Source organism: Numenius arquata, chromosome 8 (genome assembly GCF_964106895.1).
Source record: "Numenius arquata chromosome 8, bNumArq3.hap1.1, whole genome shotgun sequence".
In the NCBI taxonomy this organism is placed as follows: domain Eukaryota; kingdom Metazoa; phylum Chordata; class Aves; order Charadriiformes; family Scolopacidae; genus Numenius; species Numenius arquata.
In genome coordinates this window covers 23,849,145-23,872,558 of record NC_133583.1, presented here as the reverse complement: position 1 = coordinate 23,872,558, position 23,414 = coordinate 23,849,145, and the positions used below count along the sequence as shown (strand labels likewise).

At 47.1% G+C, this 23,414-nt stretch overlaps 1 protein-coding gene across 1 annotated transcript in view; it reads left to right on the top strand.

Moving 5' to 3' along the window:
* Positions 1-1,525: 1,525 nt before the first annotated feature.
* Positions 1,526-23,414, top strand: part of SUSD3 (sushi domain containing 3) — a 33,998-nt gene continuing 12,109 nt past the window's right edge. Inside the window, exons 1-3 of the mRNA XM_074152524.1 lie at positions 1,526-1,635; positions 18,784-18,972; positions 20,470-20,617. Coding sequence (XP_074008625.1) covers positions 1,551-1,635; positions 18,784-18,972; positions 20,470-20,617 — 422 coding nt within the window. The 5' untranslated portion in view covers positions 1,526-1,550. The remainder of the gene's footprint in view (positions 1,636-18,783; positions 18,973-20,469; positions 20,618-23,414) is intronic.

Here is a 23,414-nt window from a genome sequence, read left to right as displayed (position 1 = left end):
ATTAGATTGATAAGTATTTGGCATTACTGAAAATACTGACCTAATTCATAAGCTGCAGCATTTTCCAAAAGGCTGTTCTTTTGCTATAATGTGACCAATGTGATTTTGCTATAATGTGACTTTTGAAATGTGTTTTAGTTGTAGAGATGGAAATAGCAGTCCTTTATATTTGCAACTTTTCCACTGACTCCCTGCCAAATAAGCTCACAGGGAAGAGTGCTCTGTCCCGTAGCAGAGAGTAGCTGTGTCACTACTACCCATGGGCAGAGTCCTGCTCTGGTTGGTGCTGCCAGGAGAGCCTTGTGAGATTTTTCTCAGTCTGTCTGGGTTTGGCGCGTCTTGAAATTTCATCTCTCCAATCTGCTCCTGCAGACTTTTTTTCTTCTAATTCCATGTGAAAAAAAATAATGAGAGGGTAAAACAGGCAGAGCGAGTGTTAATGGTCGCAGAGCTTAGTGTGGGCCCCAGCCTGTATGCTCAGCACCAACATGCAGAGCTCCTTCAGCAGGGGAGTTGGACTAGATGATCTATATGGTCCCTTCCAACTCTAAAAATAATTCAGTGAAAAAAAAAAAAATTCAGTGAAAATTCAGAAGAGCCTGCTGTTCACACGGTGCAAACCACTGAAGTTCTAGTTCTGTTTGGAATCTACTGCCAGTGTCAGCAAACCAATGATCTCACCCAATGCTGCTGGGACCCATACTCACCCCTTGCAGGTAGAAAGTGACTGCGGATGATATAGCCAGGGTGTGACTGGCACAATACTACACCTGGAGCGAGTGCAAGGCGTTCAGGTGTCACTGAATAGCCTCTGCCATGTTGGTGCGTGCCATCCAGCGCCCAGGTAGGAAGATGATGGATCTTGGTACTATCCAGCAAGTTTAGTGTCCGATCCCAGTGAAAATAAACACAACTTTGAAGACCACAAGCTGCACGTTGGTGAGAGGTGCAGCTCTGGGCACACAATGGCACAGGGGCAGTAGGCAGCACGTTTGGAATGAGAAGACCAGACCCATGAGACTATCCCATCCCACCCCACCTGAGGCTTGGCAGGCTGCACTGGGGGAGCAGGCACGGCAGGCAGCGGGGCGGTGTGCAGGCAGCGGGGGGGCAGGCAGCGGGGGGGCAGGCCGGGCAGGCAGCGGGGGGGCAGGCAGCGGGGAGGGCAGCGGTGCCGCACCCCCGCCAGGCCGCTCCAGGGGAGCTGTGCGGGTCGGGGGAGGACGGGCCGAGGCGCGGGTGCCGGTGGGGGCGGCCCCCAGCGGTGTCACAGCAGGGCGCTGCCCGTGCCCCGGAGCCGCAGCGGGCAGGGGAACCGCTCCGGCGGCGGCCGCTCGGGGCTGGCGGGAGCCCGGCCGCCTCCCGTCTTCCTCCTCCCGCTCCTCCTCCTCCTCCCTCTCCGCGGTGCCGGCGGAGGTGCCGCGGCGGCGGCTCCCGCGGGACGGCGGCCCCCCCGGCCCCGGCCCGGCCCCGGCGGAGGCGGGCGGCGGCGGAGGCGGGCTGCACCTGCCGGGGCGGCGCGGCGGGGCTCGGCGGGGCTCGGCGGAGCCATGCCGGCAGCCACGGCGCCGGGGCTGGACCTGCCGCGCACCGCCGCGCCCGGGCGGGACGGCGGCGGTCCCCGCGGATACACAGGTACGAGCTCGGCCCCCGGCCCCGCGGCATCCCGAATCGTTCCGCGCAGAAGTTCCCTCCTTCGCCGCACCGGGAGGGGGGAGATGCCGGCGGGGGCAGCGCCGGACCCGGGCAGGGTGCGGGACACCCCCCCCCCCCGCTCCCCGGGTGGGGATGCGGGGTACCCGGGGCAGGATGCGGGGCCGCCCTGGGCAGAGATGTGTGTCCACCGGGAAGGGGAGCGGGACCTCCCGGGCGGGGTTCTGACTCCCTCCTTCCCCCCCTATCTCCAGACCCCCATCTCCAGGCAGGGCACCCTCCACGGTATCCTCTGCGCCGGCGGCGGGGCCGGTCCCTGCGGTCGCGGGGATAGGGGGGTGCCTTGGCCACCTCCACCTCCTTCCCCGAAGTTGTCAGGGTCACAACGAGTGTCCCGGAGCCGCCCGGGCTGGGGAGGGGGCCCGGCGGCGGCGGGGCTGCGCTCCGTGTGCCGGGCGGGGAAGGACGGCCCCCGCGGGGATAGGCTGCGGCGCAGGGTGCGGGGCCCGGCAGGGTGCGGGCTGCCCGGGCACCCCCGGGTAGGGGCTCCGGCGGGCCTTCCCACAGCAGCACCCCCCAACCGGGGCCGCTCAGCCCCGGCGCTCCGGGGGCGGTGTGAGGGGACGCGGCCCCGAGGCGCTGGGGGGCCTGGCCAGGGGCGACCCGCTGCCCGGGCCTCTGCTGCGGTTCAGTTGCTCTTAAATCGGGTTAGTTTATGATGAATTAATTTATGGGAGTTTGGAGTTGGCCACCGGGGTGCAGCAGTGGCGAACGACCCACGGCCATGAGGGCCGGGCAAGCGTGAAATCCAGTGTACTTGTGAAGAGGGAAGGGGGACAGCCCGCATCTTCTCGCAGCCTGTTGGAAGCTGCCAGTCCTCAAAGAGAAACCATCTCTGGAGAAATGTAAATTGACTGGGTAGAAAATGATGATAGTGGTGTTTTAATGGAATGGAATAATACACCGAGGAGTGGAATGAGAAGCCAGTCAAAGCTTTTTTGCTTCGTTTTCTCTCTCTTCCCTCTCAGTTTTGTTACTCAATTTGATCATGTGGATTATAACATCCTTGCAAAACGTGTTTGAATCAAATGGTTCTGATTAACTTCATGATAACAGGAGTTGATAGAGGGTCTGGCCCTGCCACGCACAGGGTGTGCACACTGTCTGCGGGCTGTAGCCTCTCTCAGTTTGGGGGTCCGGGGCTGTGGCCTCCATTGCTGATGGTTTGGCCAGCGGGAGCTGCCTGCTCACAGCCCCAGTGAGCTCGGAGGCTTGGCCGTGAGGTGGCCGTGAGGCTTGGCCTCGGTGCAGGTGGGATGGAAGAAGCCCGCTTTTGGCTGCTTTCGGCACAGTGCTGCTGGCCCAGGTTTCTCCCTGGCGTGCTGCAGGACACAGGACAGGCAGGGCTCTTCCCTGGCTTCAGTGCAAGCAGGGCTGAGCGCTCCTGAAATTCAGGGACCTCCTTCTTCTTCACAGCCTGTCCCCTTGTATCCCTGCCATTTAATTTGTGCGTTTGGACCTAATCGACTTTATCAATGACCTGATTTTGTTAGGCTGATAGAAATAAGCGGACATGTTTGGGCTAAGAGTGTAGCAGTACTTTAAATTGCATCCACTGAATGTGCTTAACTGCATTTAATTTGGTTTTAATAGAGCAGTTAATTTTAAAAATGTGAAACAAGTTCTGGGAAACCTACTTAAAGAATTAGCAACTGAAGCACAAGTGAAGACCCTTTTTCTCTGCTTTGATGCTTATGTTACTAATTATTGACTTTTTTCTTTTGTAAAATCATGTACTTGGATGCTTTTATTTGTTGTTGTCAGATTGTCTTCTGGGGCTGGGTTTGCCCACAATTAAGGTGAAGTTTGAAGTGGCACGTCCCGTGTTACCCAGCCTTTTTGTTCCTGCCTAGGCTAATCGTGCCCTATGGACATCTGTGGCAAAACTCACAGACATGCAGGATCCACCAAAAAAAATATTTGGCATTCAGATTAGAATTCCTCCTTCAGTTACTCCCTCAGATATCTACAAACCTGGCTTCTCTCAGCCATGTCTCCAACCGGAACAACAAACACCATTTTTTTCCAAACCAGCTGCACCAGTAGTGTGGAGTGGGGGCTCTCGGTCAGGTGCCGGGTTGGAGTAGGCAGGATCAGGGTACGGCTGTGCTTGTGCAACATCTGTGGTAGGACTAGCGGAGATGCTGGCACACAGGGCTTTGCCAGACCTTTGCTGAGTGTCGTGCTCCCTCCTCCCCTCTCCTGCTACTCGTGGAGGTTTGTCTTGGCCTTCACCATCTGTGTGGATTTCACCTTCGTTGAATATCCATTTGTTACTACATGTGTATTGCGTTAGGTAGATGTGCTGCTGTTAAATCCGAGTGGCTTAGCTGAAATTATGAGTACTTGTATAATTTTAAATTAAACTCTTGTTCAGGACGCTTAATTTAAATGCAACCATGTTATTTATGCAGCAGTATTTGCTGGAGAAGTGACCTCTAGAGAAAGCTGATGACAACTGTTAGACAGTACCTTTCATTGTATCGCGTTGTTACTGGCGATCATTTTTCATGCTGCTTTGACTGAGTGTCCCCCTTGTACAATTTCAGGCCGTGAACAGTAGGGTGATAATAAAGATTTGCATGGACAAACTTCCTCACGCCTTCCTTTTGCAGAGGGTGAAAAAAAAAAAGTGGGAAGATTGCCATTTGAATTACCATGTGAATGAGAGAGGTTAAACGAAGTTTCTTGGCACAACCTGTCACACTTAGAGAGTCTTACAGCTTCCTGACGCACAGCTGTGAAACTCAAACACCCACTGCTCTCCCTGCTCTTGCCTGCTTTTCCAGGATGGGTTTCTCCCCCTGGCAGCCTCACCTGGAGCAGGGCGAGCGATGCTGCCCTGTGCTTGTGCTGGGAGCAGGAGCTGTGGGAGCCTGGCTCACACCTTGTGTCCCTCCAATATCCTGCCTATCCCAAGGATAAAGCCAGGGGAGAGTGTAGCAAATGTCTCGAAGCTGAGGAGAAGCCTTCCTCAATTCAGCCTCTTATATTTTTAAATGATACAGATGCTTTCGTGTATTTTATATCGTACCGTGGTTGTTTTGCTGTCACAGCAGCATTACAGTACTACTGCCTTTCTGCAGTAGTTTACTATGGACAGATACTCATCGACCAGCTATTGCCAGGCTCGTTATATTATCTGGAAAAGCCTCTGAAATGCTTGTGTCAGCAGTGACCTGAGCGCTTTCCTGCCCTGCGGGAATTGCCATGAAGTGGGGGTGCTGTCGTCAGCCCAGCTGCTGCCTTCCCACAGAGTTGCTGTGGCCTCTGAAGCTGCTCAAATTATACTGGGGGCTCTTGGGGTGAAATAGGAAAGAGATGGAGTAACAAAGGTGTTTCACTATTGTTAGTCTCCATGTTGCTGAGGCTGGGGCCTCTGGCCCTCTGTTTTTGCAGGGTGGTACCTTGGTTTTTGCTGTGGTTCCTCCCTCATTCCTGGATGCAATCCTGTTGCTCTGTCAGAGCAGGGCAGCACATGCTTCTGTACACATCTCAGAGCATCTGCGAACTCATCACTGCAGCCAAAGGGAAGGGAGGAAAGAAATACAGACACGAGAGAAACAAGCCTTACGCCAGGTTATAAATGAGTAGGTCTCACTGCTGAGTTGTTGTCTGCAGTTGTGGTTCTGCTTGGTCCCTCTGCCTTCCCAACCCGGGAAGAAGAGAGGCTGCTGAAGGTGAGGTGGAATGTGCTGTAGGACTCTGTGAACACTTCCTCCAGACCGAGCTGTGGAAGAAATTATCTGGCAGACACCATTTAAGGGAAGAGACATGATCTCTGGCTTAGGACAGACACAAGCATCAGTTTGCTGGAGGATGGAAGAGATATCACCACATATTTGCTTGGTTATGCTCTGGGTGACTGTCAGTGGCCATAGTGGGGTGCAGCTACCAGGCTGGATGTATCTTTGGCATGACTCGAGGTGTCTGCTCTTTTGTTAGGAGCAACTTTTTTTTCTGAAGTGAGTTTCCTTGCCAGTGCAGAAACTATGAAATCGTGTCACTGAGAACTTAGAGCTGCTCTTCCAGGAAAGCAAAAGCAAAGTTGTTCTTCAAAGCCAAGAGCACTGCTGTTCTGCAGAAAGGCTGCGAGGAGGTTTCTCGCCTTGTTCCTGCGATCCTGAGATGCGGCCCAGCTTTTAGGCGGGGAAAGAAAACATTAATCCCAAATATCCATTTCCACAGGGCAGAATGTGACACAACGTGGAATATATGGGCTTATAATTTCTGCAGGGTTATTTCTCCTTCCTTTTTCTCCCATGAGATCAAAGTGAAACCTTTTATTAAATAAGGTGAAAGAAGTGACAGTTGCAGTATTTCAGCTAATTGGTTTTATCTCCAGTACAGCAAGATGCTAATCTTAGTGGTTAGGACTTTGCACCAGGCATTGTTACTGCTTTGACAAAATGATTTTTGTGCTTGTCATAAAAACTCTAGAACGGTACAAAATAGAGAAGGAAAAGAGTTATTAGGTCTTCTAGTACAGTCCTCCACGGTGCAAGATTTTTCCCTGTGGTATTCTCCAATACTTTGTCCTATGTACTCTTAAATTACCTAGGTTATAGAGATGAATTATGTCTAGACTTCTGAATTTCAGCTAGGGAATGAAGTGAGCTGAACATTTTGGACCCAAAACGTTGATATTTCAAAAATAAAAAAAAAAGTCAGCCTCAAAGCACAGACACAACCCCACCCAAATGACAAAAGATAATCCAGCACTTCCTGGGGCTGCTGTGACCAGAAAGGTGGTCTATTTTGAAGGACCCAAACCCGGCTGGTTTGGCTGTTCCCGCTGTGGCAGAGCCAGAAGGTCTTTGGACTCCCATGAGAAAGCAGAGCCTCCCAACACAAGTCTGCAGTAAAGAGAATTTTAACTATGCTGAAATTAGCACTACTTAGCTTATTTAGTCATGGTTGCCACTGACTTTTTATGTGCCTGGCACTACAGAATCTTGCCTTCAGTAATTTGACGGGGACAAGCCAACATGTAGGATGCATTTAGGCATTTTATTGACACGCTGTCTTTCAAATGCAGGCACAGATAAGCAAGCATGTCACTCTGAGGAGCAGTTTTGACTAGCTCAGTGGATCAAAAGATTGACAGAGAGATAATTTTGCAGTCTTGGTGGAAGTCTGCCTCTCTCACACTTTGTTTTGTTTTAAGATGACGGTGAGAAATGCAGAAGTTGCAGAATGAGCAACCGCTCACCAAAATAAATCAATTCCTGTCTCTGTTGAGGGTCCCGGAGATGGGTTTGAGCTGGTGCATGGGCAGGCTGGGAAATAGTGTTGGGGAAGGTATTTTGGGCTGGGGTGGCTGAAGGAGGTGCAAGGGGGGAGTTTTGTTTGATTCCTCATGTTCAGGAGAGTGGAAATCTGCGCTTTCGTGTAAAAGAGCAGAATTATACCCAGGGGAGTTTCTGCTCAGAACTGCAGTAATCTCTGAGACTGAGACCTTTGCTAATGGGTTGGTGTCCTGGTTTGAGGTCAAAAGAGGTGTCTGGACTGGACACACTGGTTTCACTTCGCTCTAAAAGAGGTGCCCCATGAAGCCAGTGGCAGTTTTGCAGAGACAAGAGAGAGCTCTGGTGTTTGGCCTGTTATCATTAACAAATACAGAAATGTAGATTGGGACTAAGTTTTTCACTCATTTTAAATATGAATCAGAGACTATCATTGCCCTGTATTCTGGCCATCCAAAAGCTGCCAGTGGTTTAGCTGAATTATTTGATGCAGATCTTCATTTCTCAGGCATGTGCAGTACAAGGGAGGGAAAGGCATGGGGCTGCTGTCCTTTGATCTCCTCGCTTAAGCTACTTGTCATTCTGCGTGTAACTCACCTGCAATCATTGACTTTTTTAACGGGAAAAAGTAAACACAATAGACTGGTTCCCTGTCCTCATACTGGCATCCTTGTCAATCTTCATGCTGCCTTTCTCTGATTCCTATGGCCAGGGAGGCCAAAAGCAGATGTGCTCATTGACTCGTACTGTTAATCATTGCCATGCTTGGATGGTTTCTGGCAGGATGCTGCGTGACTTTCACACGTTGCAGTTTTGCAGGTTGCTTTTGTGTCCGTGTCCAGGCTCCTGGCTGTGTGCCCCCCTGCTGTCAGGGGTGAAGCCCAGGAACAGAAAAGCCAAACCCAGCAGCACAAAAAAAAAAAAAAAAAGAGAGAAGAAAAATAAAAGGTGATAAAACCGCAGGGAAGGTTTTTAAATCTGGCTGTTAGTTTCTCAGTCCATGAATGATTTCTATCACCATAATAAATTGCATGCTATTGCTAACTCTTTCAGACTGCTGTCTAAAAAAATCAATTATTCACAGAAATTCTTGCTGACAGTTGTGAATGCCGGGTCACAGCTCTGTGGTGCGCATGTAGCAGCTTAACACAGCAAACCAAGTACAGGAACTGCTTCAGTTTGCTATTGGGAAGGAAAAAGGATGTGCAGAAGCCAAAACAGGCGAGTCGGGGAGCAAATGCAGACCTCTAGCATTCAGGTTGGTTTTGCTTAATAGGATGGCTGGAAATTCCCTTAGAAAACTAACAAACCTGTATTCAATAGTCCATTTAAAAACGAGAAATGAGTTTCAAAGACAAAGGTTGAGAAATTTCTATATTCTTTACAAATAAGTGCCTTGTGCAAATGCAGTTCCTATGCTTTGGAGCTTTTTGGCCAAAAATGAGTGTGTAACCATCAAGTAGCAAGCATTTCTGGTCCACCCAGTTTCATGTTGGAGGTGAATTTTCTGATGCCTGAAGCAGTTTTTGGCCAGCTCTAGACCCTTCCCACTCCAGCATTTTTCGGTCAAGGCGGTGTTGGTCCAGTGCTTGCCTCATGCCTTACTCCATGGACAGGGATTTCTGCCATCCCCGGAGGTTGTGCTTAGTCTGGCAAACATCATGCTGAAGCAGGAGGCCACCGGCTGCATCGTCAGGGGACATCTGCTCTTATCGTTGATGTTCATTACCCTGAGTGTGTTTGCGTGCCGCTGCAGACAAACCAGCCCCAACAGTTGCTGCCGGCAGATAACCCGGGGCCATCACTAGCTGTACAGGGCCAAACACACAGCTGGGCTCGGGTCTGTTCCTTGGGGAGCCTGGGGTGGTGGTGAGGAGTGGGACCATGACAGGGTGCAGGCGACAGACACGCAGAGATGCTTCCCTCTGTCCCAAGGAACATTGCAGGAGGAGGCCCCAAAAGGCAGCAGCGCGAGGGGTTCTGCTCCATCCAGCTCTCTGGTCAGGCATCCTTCATCTTTCCTCCTTCTATGGCTCCTAACAGACACATCCTTTCCCTGTGAAAATAGGTCAGAGGTTTTCTTTTGGCTTCTCCAGTGGCTAACTTGAAGCCCTGCCTATTGCAAATTAAATGGACTATTGAAAACCGTACTAATCTTACAAGCTCATGTTGCCAGGGCATCCTATCCAGACTCATTTTCCCATCAGATGTGTTCAGATAATCATTTCCTATCCTGTACCCTTTAAATCCTGAGATTCTTCACTTAGCTCTGCCCAGCTCTGCCACTTGGCCGTGCAGCCCACTGGGGAACACAAGAAGCACCAGTGGTTTTTATATTGACTCTGTAGAGCTTAGTGGACAATATTGCTGCTGGTTTCTCTCTATTTTACTTTCCTCATCTGCCGGAAGCACTAAAGCCTGAATCTTGCTCAGTTTACCAAAGCACTAATGAAATGTTTGGTTTTGTGACAAAACTTTATAATTATTAAGGAAAGCCAGAAAAATGTTGGATTTGCTACCAGCTGTCTTCCAGGGTAAATATAAAATTGATCCACTTAGGTGTTAAAAAAAATTGTGTGCTCTACAGAGAAAAAGCCAAAGGGTTTTGCAGAGCTCCTTAGAGATGCTAAACCATTTTGTAGGTGAAAAGCCACAGAGATGAAGTTTTTCTGACAGCGAGCCCTTTTCTTGGGCCCATTGATAGGATGAGTGCTGATAAGGTGTTTGTATTAGAACTGCCTGGGCCAGGTAGTTTTGACGTTTCTCTGCTTTCTGCATTTTAAATGGAAGAAAAGCAAGAGAGAGGATTCCGTCAGAGCATCCCCTTTCAGACAAAAGGGTCAGGTTTTCCAGTTCAAGTTCCTACAAGTGAGTGCCTGCAGCCTTCTCCAGACCCCAGCAATGCCCACCACCATCCCTGTGTGAAGGGAGGTTGCTGAAACAGTTCTGCTGTCGTAAGCGGTTGTTGGTTCTTGCTCGCATCAGGCTCCCATACCAGCATGGAGAAGGGCTCGCCAAAGACAGATGACCAGTAAAACTCATCTGTTTTCCTCTTGATACCTGATACTTCTTAGCAAGGTGCTAAATATTGAGTTGGATGCTGAACTCATGATTTCCCAAAATCATTGGCCTTCTGTAGCGTATTTGTTCAACTTTCAGTTGGCACTGGTTGTTTTCTTGCAGTTATTGTGATGATGAAAAATGCTTTAAGCATTGATCCATGGCAATCTCTTATTGCAACTGTGGGCAAGGGGAAATTTTAACATATCTGGTCACCATGGTTTGCATTGGAAAATATACGGGGTGTGGAGCCCACGTATCACTTTGCACCATCTGCAGAAATGTTACAGTTGGCTACACAGGTTTAACGAATGAGAGATTATTCATGAGCATGGGGAAAAACTAATGATGAAAGTTGAAAATATAAACCTACAACTTCCCCAGCATGATGTTTCGTGAAGGACGCTTCCAGCAGCAAGGATGTGCCTCTCAAAGCCTGGCTGAGGACAGAGAAGGACCTGATGGAAGAGGGGAGGGGCAGGGATGCTCCTAGTCTTTAATATTCCCCGAAGAGGAGGAAAATGATACAGAAAGAGATGCCTGACTTCAAATCTCAAATTCAGAGTAGAGCTGATTGATTAATTTATCTTGCTTTACGTTTCTCACATCCCTGATTCTGTTTGGCTTTCCCTAAAGATGGGGCGACAGATCCTGGGGTAACACTCATATCTTGCTTTGGATTTGAACCTCCCCAGAGACTGCGGATGAAGAGATGCACGGAGGAGGCTCAGGACCATCTGTAGAAGACTGTGGTATTGTGTAACCAGTTACTTCAGTTCTCCTTCTTGTAAATACCAGTGCTTATTATGCAAGAAGCCGTGCTAACAGACTGTGGAGGCAAGCACAGCAAGGACCGGACCCCTTGCTGCCTGGTGGAGACTGCGTGCTGGGACTTGGCTACTTGGCTCTCTGGAGCGGTGGGTTTTGGTTGCATCCTGCTGAGATCCCCTGCCCGTCGGGTCTGTCTGCTCCAGGACATTTGGTACATTCAGGGTCTCAGCTGACAAGCAGGTGAAAAGTTCATTTCAAGTTACTCCTCTTAATTTTATTCTCTTTGGGATCTTTGTTTTAGAGTCCAGGCCACTCTGCACTGTGCAAATATGTAATTTATTTATTATCTGCTTTAGAACGACAAAGAGGGGAGACCATCAGCAATATTAGCTCCATTCACTAAACAATCAATCACAAAAGCAACTGTTGGCATCACTTCCATGGGTAATTTTTAATTGGGAAGAGTTTCAATTAAGGCATAATTCTGGTGCGCTCCATAGTGGATATAGCTATAAAATTACTTTTTTTTTTTTTAATATGGAAGTAATGGTGAAAAGTTAAATAGGCGAACGCTTCTAATTTGCTTTAGGTTTAACAGATCCTTCCTGTTCTCAAAAGTTGCACTATTATTAACTGTTCTGAAGTGTCATAACCTATTTTTTCAATTTTGTTGGTAAACAGACTAATAATGCATAGAAAACCCATCTGTTCTTGTTTTACTGGTGACTTCATCAAATACCTCATTTTTCATTTAGCTCTTATTTCTCATTTAATTGTTCCCATAAGAAGAGAAATATTCAGTATTGCCCTCATTGCAAGATCCAAGAGTAAAATCTACAGATGAGAATAACCTGACTTTGATGTAAATTGGCAAAAAAAATCAATCATGGAGATGGCAGTACGGTGGCTAGAACAAATCCTCTCTTAAAAGAGTAACATAAAAGGCATGAATAAGAATAATTTTGCACCAATCCTACACATTATTTACGTTTGAAGTAGGAGTGGATGGCACATGTTGTCATCAAACCCTAGTGTAGCACTTGGGTGCTATGTAGCTTGGATTTTACATGGATTAAAATTGATTGCAGCCCTCTACTATTTCAGAGTAGAGTTGGGAAGTGTTTAGTGCTGACTCCTGAGTCTTGCTATATCTTGTTAACTGCAGTGAGCAGCTCAAAAGCCGGATGAAAAATGCTGGGAGAGAGGAATGAAAAAGGCTCAGTATTGTAAAGAGAGATGAACCCAATTTGTCTGCTTCAGATTGGGATGTAAGATTTTGCAGCAGCGTAACGTGAGGGTTTCTGTTGGAGATAGAAGCTAAGAATTTGCTGCTATCTGATAATTTTTGCTACCTTAGCAGGCATGAAAAGACCCTGAAGTAGGCTTTACTATCCTTCATCCACCACAGGGCACCCTGAGTTGTTGAGGACCACGCAGTGGTCTGTACATTCCTGTGTGCTTTCCCATCTCTCTGTAGGGATGGCAGCTATAGGGGATGGCAGCGCTATAGGGGATGGCAGCTATAGGGGATGGCAGCGCTATAGGGGATGACAGCTCCATAGGGTGAGTAACTGGCAGCCCTGTGGGAAGCAGGTGCAGCCATCCAGGTACAGCTTGCTCCTCTGCAGCCCCGTTGACGAGGTGATGTAATGACTCGCTCACGACTTCTCTCCAGCTTCACACCAGCTTTGTCCAGTTGGAGGATGCAGCTCAGGAGGATCAGATTCCTGCTGAAGTGTCCCCAGTGTCCAACAGCTGATGGGTCTGGGCTTCTGCTCATTTATCGGACAAGGTGGCATTGATGAGCGCTCCTGCCCCTCTTGTGTCAGAGCTGCTTGGTGTTTGACCCTGTGCCGTTTCTTTTTTCTGGATGCATTTGCTTCTCTCTTCTTCTGTATGTGCACCTTTCCCTGCTCCAAGCCAAGAGGGATCCTGCTCTGTCTGAGGAACCAAGCAGGGTGCTGAGATGTGTTCACTTCTCCCGGGGGCTCCTGCCTCTCTGGTGGCCCTGTGCAGGTCGTGGTGAGAAGGAAGGCAACGCTGCCCAAAACTCAACCGATGAGACTCCACCTGGCATGGGAGTCCCAGCACTCCTTCACGCTGCGGAGTTACTGCATGTAGTTCATTACCTTGCAAACAGTGTGTTGAGAAATCAGTTTTACTTACGAATCAGACAACAGGAAAAAAAAACAAGGGAAGTTGGTAGGACCGAGCCTAAGGAATCTGCTATGGCGCAGGTGTGAGCAAGAGCTCATCTGAGTATGGATGTGTACACAGGAAGAAACTCACTTCAGATACTCCTTTCCTCGTCCTCTCTTAATTACATGGAAATTCCTTATCAATGATGGTCTGTGAGAATGACCAGAAATTGGGTTCCCTCTTTCACAATTTTAAAATTAATTTTTCAATAGAAACCCAGAATGTTTTATAGGGATTATTTTTACTTGGAAATTTCTGTATTTTCTGGATTTTCTGTAGGTACCTTCAAATTTCACTGTCTGTAGTAGTTCAGATGGTTCCTCCATGGGACTGGCCTGAGGGAACCAGGGTTCCTCCATGGAACTGACTGCCCGCATGGCTGCTGTTGCATTCTTGCTCCATCAGCCTGCGGAGTCTGCAGGTCCCCAGGGCAGTGGTGGCCAAGCCTGGCCCTGCCCTCTGAAGGTGGTACTTACAGTCATGTGTGTGCAGAGGGTTTGGTGCATGGGGTTTGTGCCACCACTGCACTTCTGACACCTCTCCCAGGGGAATAACGTTGCAGGGCCATGCCTGTGTGTTGGAAGGCAGACAGGTCTGTGACAGCCTTCCAGCGTCTTGGCTTCATAGAGACTCTCGGAAACCAGTGAGATGTAGGAAAGGTCAAATCATGCCATTGCTGATGTGTGCTTTTGTTAAGAAAGGTGGAAGCAGGTCGTGACCTGGTGCCACCAAGCAGTAGGAAGTCTCCATAGCACGTGTCCCAGTGGCTGCGGCACAACTGGGGACCTCGTTCAAGCTCTGCAGCTTCCGGAGGCTAGACCTTGTCCCCTCTCTTTTACTGCTGGGTTGGTCTAATGTTTAACACTAATTTCATAAAAAGCTGTGCCAGCCTCTGAATGTTTTAGTGGGAGGATGAGGGCTCCTGGTCGCCATTTGTGGTTGCAGCACGTTGTGCCATGAAGAGCCCAGCCCCGGCAGGGCTCACAGCCAGCTCTGCGAGGGACCGAAGGCACGGTTGCAAGGGGACCAATGCTGGGGCCAGGCGGTTTCACTCACACAAAATGCTTTACTGCATCTGCTTTATTTCATATTTCACTTCTCACTGCTTTTCTTTTGCTTTTTCTCATTGCGAGCTCTTCCAAGAGCTCTTCTGTAAGGCTGCCGCGGATGTTCAACATTATGCCTGTGACTTCAGGGATGCTAATTTCTAAGGCGTGCTTCTGTATGAAAATGGACTTGCAGAAATAATATCAGCATGTTTATTTTCTGCAGGGTTTATAGAACCTAATGTTCTGTCTCTTTCTGGCATCTGGTTATTCCAGCGTGTTTTAGTTGCATTAAATAGTCAACAATAAGCAACACACAGGCTTGCGCTACGTGTGTATGGGAATAATGAGGTGAGGTCATGGATTGCTCCCTTTCTGCACAAACAGCAAGTGGCAATCTTGATAACTTGATAATGCTTTCAGGTAATTATTGCTGTATTTTAGATCATTTTGGTACATACTTATGTGATGTATTTGATTTTTAGTCTCTGTGTTTCCCTGTGGAAGGAGCACAGGAAATGTTTAATGGGCAAGTATGCCTGGGTTGCTCTCTCATTTCTGTTTTCTTATCAGCAAAACATAAATCCGCAGCTTGTTGACAATGAAACCATATGGTAACTCTTTCTGACAAATTGATTTTGCAATACAGATAATCCTGGCTGTGCATGAGAAGAGATATTTTGGATTATTTTGTCTTAATTCTTGCATTACTGTCTATTTTTCAGTGCTTGGAAATTATGTATGTGGCTTTTTCTGAACACAGTGGTTTGGGTGAATTAAGAATTTATGTAGTACGCTACACTTTAGTGTCTTTACTTTTGGGACAGTTATTTGTCATATGAAATAATCTGTTTATTTGCTAAATGCCCTCCTGTGTTGGCAGACAGTAGCAGCAGATTCAGATACTTGCTGAACACTGGGTATCCTCTTAGTGTGAGGCCAAGCTAAAAATGCATTTGTATAAATCTTGCTTCTTGCTTTACAAGAAGCTGCAGAAGTAGCTACAGGAATTTGAAGGTGTTCAGGTCTTTGTGCCCTGAAGGTAACTGGCCAGGGGATGGCTGATGGCCATCTGTGTTCACCAGAGCTGATGTGTGTGGTGGCATGGTACCCGCAGTGGACCAGGCGGTTTGTTAAGCTTTTTCAAGGAGTAAAATGAACAAGCGAGAGTCCTCACAACTTCTGTTGGACTTCAAAATAAATAAAAAATGTGTATTTCTGGCCTTTGCTGCATAGGGGTGTGTCCGCAAGTGAGATTTCTTCTTGAGTTTGGAAGTAGTAGCCAGTATCTGGAAGTGTAAGCAGAGCATGAGCCTGGGCGTGGAGAACAACGGTGAGGATAATAGGAACTGGAGACACGTATCAAGTCTAGGAACGATGCCATGAAGCTAATCACAACTAAACAACACATCATGAATTTTCATGTTTACTATGAACTGCGTAGAAGTGGCTAATAGGCTGTTAATTCCCCCGGCATTCCTCCTGGCTTTAGGTGCTCGCTGTCAGGCATGAATCTGTGGAGTATAAGATGCAGCTATTGCAAAAGCTACATGCACAATAATTAGAGGGTTTATTAAATTTTGCATTTATGGGTGCTAACAGGTACTGCAACCCAAGGTGTGAACATGATATTTTCTAGATATTTAGAAAATAAATATAAATCAAGATGTAAATCTGATCAGAACAAATGTTTATGCAGTATTTGTGTTTTACTTCAGGAGGCAATGCAGCCTCAGACACCTGCCTCAGCTGAAAACAAAAATATATTATACTTAATAATAAAATTCTTGACTGTAGTAGATTTAGTGAGATATGAAAATGCCTGAAGAGTATTCAAAGGATAAATCTATATGGAACATCAGCTTATATAAATACAAGGATGGAATCTTACCTGAAGATGGTAAGATCTGGAGATGGAAGAGTAAAATTAACCTAGCAGAACAGTGAATGCAGCAAGTGACGCCAAAACCATTACAGATAGTTAATAGCAAAGGATGCTGGAGCTTACAGGAGAGATTTTACAAATGAGTTATTAGAAGACAAATGCTGAAGAAAACTAGGGCAGATTTTATCCAGAGATATTAAATCCAAACTTGGATAAAATTCACAAAGTCATACCAGCAAAAATCCATCTATGCATTTCAGAAAAGTATTGGTAAAGAGCAAAAAGTAGTGGCAATATTTAATGTTTTGACTTTGGTGGGAAGAAATTGTGTTGAGAAGCTCTTGGAAGAAGAAACGGTATTTCTACTCCAGCCAAATGCAGGTACATGAAATACAGTTGGTGAACTTTCAGCTCCGCATCTGTGTAAAAACAGGTAGTGAAGCTTTGACAAGTTTAGCTCTCATTAGCTGTCGTGAAGATGAGCCTCTGGGTTCCTGCCCCACTCACATTCATATGGGAATGATCTGGGGGTCACCAGATCAGGTCACCTGGGGGTGACACAGCGCTGCTGCTGCAGCCCTGGCCAAAGTGAGGAACAATCCAATATCCATGAGTCACGGGCTGCTAGAAATCTTTGTAAAGCTCAAGAGAAGAAAAAAAATTGTAAAATCCCTGGCTGAGGAATAATGCTGGCAATGTCACTGAGATCCAGAGGTTTTAATCCCTCGGCATACACTGTAATGGGCAAGGATTGTGCAGGAAAGAGTCAAGAGCAGCTGAACCAGCTACAGCTGCATGTGCTAGTCAGGATGGTCGATGCTGGATTAAATGAAATATGTCCTGAAAAAAGGAACCAGTGCCAAATGATCTGTTCTTCGGAGAGCAGAGGCTGAGTAACAAGTCCAGGTAAACCGGTAAGTCTGCTAGGAGCATCTGAGGAGGGCTGCTGCGGTGGCTGAGCAGATGTACTTCAAATCAAATTTGGCTCTGAATTACTTTCTGCATCTCATGCAGCTGCAATTGTCACTGATGTGAACTCTAAGTATCTGATCCAGTATCTAAAAATAGCCTTGAAAGTGCAAAATGCAAAAAGTAGATATTTTGCAGCTTAGGACAATGGTTTTTAACAGTAAGTCACTGAGTGATTAAGGTAAAAAGAAAAGCCCGAACTTGTAATACTCGTCTGAAGTGAGGAAGAAGGTTGTCCAATGCACATATCCCATGTGTTCCAGTAACGGGATATTGGAGGGAAGGACAAGAGATGGAGGGAAAAGACTCTCAAGAAAATATTTGCTCTCATTGAGGCAGATTGCTGCCATAGTAAGAGACTGAAAGAAGTGGCAAAACAAACAGAAATAATCTGCATGGAATTAAAAAAAGGCATGTTTTTCAAAGCTAGTTCTAGGTACATATTTACTTAGTGGATTATACCAGTAATTGTCACTGTGGCTTTTGTTTGGTCTTTTGCTGAGATTGTTTTGGGTTTCTGTTCCAGAGGACTGGGGGTTTTAAAAGCGTAAATTGAAGGCAGGTAGTAAGCCTGTCTGCTGCGGTTTGATTGCAGAAGCTTAACGTTAATTAATGACCAGGGGGAAGTTTTAGTATTAAAAAATAAAATAGATTTGCTATCAACATGTGACTCTGTCAAGATGTTCTCAAGGAAGCTATTAAAACTCTACACTTCTTTTTGTTTGTTAGTGTGGGAAGCATATTTTCCCCCTTTTAATTTTTTTCTGTGTCATCCTCGTGCTTGCAACTCTGGTCTTGCAGCTGCCACGAGGTTGCCCCTGAGTCTGCCGAAGTCACTTGGAAACCCAGTGAAAGATAGGGAGCTCAGCCCCTGATGCAGAAGCAGTGCTGGTATTTAGTAAATGTCAAAAAAATAAATAAAATTCTGCAAATCAGTTTCCAGATTCTGTCAGTGCACATGTACAAGACCAGAAGAATGTATTTATTGTTGTTATCTTTGAAGTATATCTGGATATTCTACATTGTCTTAATGACCAATCATTAAAATGTGTTTAAAATGAGTGTGAAACAAGGAATGTTTTGACAATAAGTCCCAATGTATAAAGTTGGTAGCTGATGTTAGGTGGCCGTGAGGAGAACAGCTCCATGACTCAAAGAAAGCTGGATGAATGACAAAGAGATAGAAAGAGGAAAGCCAAGTGAGCAAAAAATGTATTAAAAATGAATGATACTCTATAAAGCAGAGCTTGTCACTGGAAAATAGAGATCAGCTGAGTGTAGCTGTGCCGTATGTGTATGTCTCTCTCTGTCCCCTCCCTGTAGAGCGGCTTTTGAACCCAGTGGCTTGTTTCAGCCACGACCAACAGAGGTGCAGTGCCCGTGAAAGACAGGACGTTCCAGTAGGGTCATGGAAAGATGCTACCAAGCAGACTGAAATTCTGCAACATGTGATCAATCCATTAGATCTTGGAAAGCTTGCATAGGGGCAGATGTGTTACGGATACTCCCAGCCCAGAGGGTGCCAGCCTGAGAACTTGATTAAACACACAGTCCAAGAGGACAGGGGTCTGTAGGAGACCACACCACTCACAGAATGACTCTTTTTTTAAAAATAGATGTTCAATATGTACCAATCTAAGTAGATAATGTTGCAACATGAGTAAAACCCTGCTTTGTGCCAGGGGTGAGGGCAGTGGAGCTGCTGAATGGCACGGAAGGGGGTTTGGCCTTGGGCTGGCACTTGGCAGAGCAGTCAGCATGGCCCACCCCGAGATCTGTTATTTGTTTGCACCATTAGCTTGGACTGATTTTTTTACTGATGGCAGTAAAACTAAAGAGGACCCTCTCTTTTGGCTCTGGTGCCGCATTGTCTCGCTTTGTTTTTGTTCTGCAGGGCAGTGCAGCCACGTCCTCCCTCCGCAGCTCGGCACTCTGCAGATCCTTCATGGCAACGGCACGGCCGTGGGGACAGTGATCACGTTCCAGTGCTCCGCTGAGCACCAGCTGGAGGGACCGGGCGTCATCACCTGCGTTTGGAAAGGGAACGGTACTCAGTGGACAGCTGGAGTGCCCTCCTGCAAGCGTAAGGTTCCTTCCAAACCATTCCCCGTCCCTTTGGGCTGCATGGTGTGTGTTTTGCCCTGCCTATATCCTGCAACATTTGGATTAATTCTAGACATCTGTGCAAGGAAAAAGACAAATTCGATTTCCTTCGAAGTTGCCCCCACTGACTGTAATTGCGCTCCATATGTGTTCTGACATAATTCATTATCATGACACAGAAAAGACTCGGTTGGATTTATGCCTGATCTCACATCACTGACACCGGTAGTGTTGCACCCAGAGTAACTGCGGCTCTGTATCTACAAGCTGTATCCTTCTTTAAAAATGACCAACTAATGTGCAAGCATATTTGCAAACCCTCTCGTCTCCTGGAATTCTTTTCTGAAGATTTTTTTTCTGCAAAAAAACCAGACTGATATTTTTGAACAATTTTAGGTTGCCGCCTGTGGGCAGCTGCATGGGGAAGTTACCATATTGACAAATCGTGTTTGAATGGCAACAACATTAACTACCTTTCATGCTGTGTTCCTTCTTATTTATTATAAGGTGGTTAGTAATTTGAGTAGAAGTAGGCCCAAGCAAAACATGGTACCTCCGAGCTTTGCGAATCTCGGTCTGTGTCTCAGACCTTTTGCAATTTCAAATCATCAGTAGGTGGGTGGCTCTTTTAGACACTTAATACTCTCTCACAAACTCAGCTATTCTTCTCTCTCATTTGAGAGTTTCCATTAAAGAAAAATGAGAGAAATCCTTCCCTCCAGAGGCTGCAGAAATATAAAGCTTTGTGTGGAGCTCCTCTGAACCAGTTCTGATGCCGGTCATCGTGGTGTTGGAAGAACTAGATGAGTTTTGAAGCAAGACATACTTAGTGCTCCAAATGAGTTGGCAGAGATCTGCCTTAGCTGTGCCACACCACATTCCCACTCCTCCTTTTCCCTGGATAATTCACTTCCAACATCAGATCACTGAGGAGACTCAGCCCTGCAGATTCTGTCCCTTCTCCATCCTACATCCTTCCCCAAACAGAGGAAGACCTGTTGTTTGCTGCCTGTCGAATAGGATGTAATTATATGGACCTGTCCTTGCTCTAAAGGGCTTCTTTAAACCCATTTACTCCGGTCAATATTTGGTTCTGCAGCTCCAGTCCTTATTAACAATTGCTTAGAAGAATCTGCTAGCTTATCTACATTTGATGTGCCGACAAAGTTGTGCTTTTTAGCTACTGCAGCACCAAAGGCATTGTGTTTGTTTAATTGCAGTGGTGAAATGCTTGTGAACAATTCATTAGTAGCTTATAAACAGGAGATTTTTAAATAGCCCAATTTGAGGCTTGCATAGCTCTAAGCTGAAGCCAATATACTGTCGTGTCTTGACACATACTAATGTGAAAGTCCTCACTGAGCTATTTTTAGCAGAAGTGTGAAGCAGGTAGGTTTCAGCATGGTTTAGTGAAAATGTGAAAGATAAATTCATGGGTTGACCTTAGAAACGTGCCTCTGTGTTTGCTTTGCTGCAGCCATATCAAAATACGAGACTTTTGGATTTAAGGTCGCAGTGATTGCCTCCATCGTGAGCTGTGCTGTCATTCTGCTGATGTCCATGGCTTTTTTAACTTGTTGTCTCATCAAGTGTGTGAAGAAAAGTGAAAGGAGGAGGACTCAAAGGTATGTCAAGAAAAGATTTTTAAAACTGGTGTAAGACTGTACATCATACAGACAATTGCTGCGATAGCAGAGAGCTTCAAAGGACTTGGTGCTCAAAACACCGCAATGATGTTAATTACGCAAAGTCCTTAAATTGTAGGTCAGGCTTTAGGCATAGAAAGACTTGGAATTCAAGAATATTTAGGCACCTAATGTCTGTTAATATCAGATGACCTCAGCAGGCCTGAGCAGATCTGGATTTACCCAGGATTCTGCGGAAGCTGAACATACAAGGCTTATGTGCTGGCCCAGTCTTCTGTCCTTGAATTATTTAAGATTGGCTGCATTTTCCCTTCTCTCTCTCTTTTTTTTTCCTTTGCTTTCCTTCAACACTGCTGGGAAAATTAATCTACCTGTGTCGAAACCATCAAAGCCCTCACCCTCTGGAAAGCACACTTAGAACTGTCACAGCTGCTGCAGAAGGCTTTCCATGGAGACCTCTGCTTCATTTCCCTCTGACTTCTCCTGCTGGTTGTTCCCACCACTCTGCACAGCTCAGTGGGGTGGCTGACAGAAAGCTGCACTTCTGGTTGATTTTAAGCCTCTTTTTGTTTCAGAGAAGTGTTTGGAGTGAGGTGGGGTAGCGGTGGAGCAGAGGGAGGCTGGGGGGGACACAAGTGAAGGTCTCTCTGCTGAGAGCTGTGTTTTATCTAGAGCTCTGTGGGAACCAGGTCAGGGGGGAAATCCTGTCACTTTGAAATCTGATTGTAACCAAAATACACTTCTGTTTCCCTTGAAAAGATTTTGTGAGGCAAAAAAGAAAGTCTTTGGTGTCATTCATAATATTAGGTTTTCACTGATATCATGAGATAATTTTTGAAATGAAAGGGTTGATTGGAATTTTTAGAATTGCCATGTTTCTTTTTGATACGACTATTTATATAAAAGTCCCTGTTTTTTGTTTATTTTAAATGGAGTTTTGTCCAAATTCACATGACTATAATGACATGATATTTTTCTCTTATGAAAGAAAAGCCGTTCACACCAGACACTCTGATCAGGTTCTGTTGTAAGGACATGAAACGATTCCCTTTTGTTGGGAGTTTCAGAGTTCCCTGCTGCTCTCTGTCCTCCCTTCACTGCCTTCTGAAGCAGGTGCTCCAGCCCAGCCTGCCCTGAGCCTGCACCTGGGTGGGACATGGGGGCACTGTGGACATTGTGTAGCTTGGCCTTGCTGTTAGAAAGAAGCTGAGATGATGGGGAAACCGTCCACATCATCATAGAATGATTGAATGGTTTGGGTTGGAAGGGACCTTAAAGCCCATCCAGTGCCACCCCCTGCCCTGGGCAGGGACACCTCCCACCAGACCAGGTTGCTCAAAGCCCCCTCCAACCTGGCCTTGAACCCCTCCAGGGATGGGGCAGCCACAGCTTCTCTGGGCAACCTGGGCCAGGCTCTCACCACCCTCACAGCAAAGAAGTTCTTCCCCACATCTCCTCTCAATCTCCCCTCTTTCAGTGTCAAACCCTTCCCCCTCGTCCCATGGCTCCCCTCCCTGATCCAGAGTCCCTCCCCAGCTTTCCTGGAGCCCCTTTAGGGACTGGAAGGGGCTCTAAGGTCTCCCTGGAGCTTTCTCTTCTCCAGGCTGAACCCCCCCAACTCTCTCAGCCTGTCCTCACAGCAGAGGGGCTCCAGCCCTCTGAGCATTTTTGTGGCCTCCTCTGGCCCTGCTCCAACAGGTCCATGTCCTTCTGATGTTGGTGGCCCCAGAGCTGTAGGCAGCACTTGGGGGGGGTCTCCCCAGAGCGGAGCAGAATTCCCCCCCTTGCCCTGCTGGCCACGCTGCTGGGGATGCAGCCCAGGGTGTGGGGGCTTTCTGGGCCTCCAGCGCACATTGACAGGTCCTGTTGAGCCACCAACACCCCCAAGTCCTTCTCGTCAGGGCTGCTCTCAAGCCATTCCTGTAGAAGCTTGTCACGTGAGAAAGAGTAAGGCATCCCTGTAGGCAGCTTGCTGGACCCGCAGCCTGTGCTGCAGGGTGCCAGATGGGGTGGTAGTGCTGCTGCAGCTGGCAGCATCCAAGGCCACAAGAGCATGGGCGTCTGCAGGTAGAGAGGATCTCTTTTGTGAGGTCAGTTGTTGTAGCTGGAAAATATGGATCGACTTCTGGATGCACAAAGTGTTAACCCAAAGAGAAGCCGCAGGCTTGATAAATTAATACAAAATAAGAATAGTTGGTAGGGGATTAGTTAAATTAGCATCTCTCAGAACCATCACTGAAGGAAAAGTTAGTCTGTACCTTTGGGGTAGCGAGGATGTCCTCATCTTGCCTTGTGCTTTGAAGTCTGCCTGTCTGCTTTTTTTTTGGCTCTTTTAGTTGGTCTACTAGAAGAGATCACCTCTGCCTGCAAACCTGTCTTCCAAGATATCTATTTGATGATCTTTGAAGTGCCATCTTGTCTTTTATCCCGGAATTTGGAGACAAAAAGGACAAAGGCTGCTGAAAACCCTCACATAATTTAGCCTCCTCACAGACCTTGTCCCTCTGCATGAGCATAGCTGCCATTTTCTTTGGTAGGAGCAAGATCGCATCCTACATAACACCAAAATCAGCATCGCCAGCCCTCACAATCTAATCTTGTCCCATCAGCTAGTGTGAATGTCTGCGATTATGTGAATCTTAGACTTTTAAAAACAAGAAAAGAAATTGTGATATTTTTTTTTGCCCCAGAGTTGTAGAGAGCAGCATGAAAAGCACCTTGAGCGTTTCCAAAAGGAAAACCTGAAGGCAACCGAACAAGCCCTGCTCTTAACAAA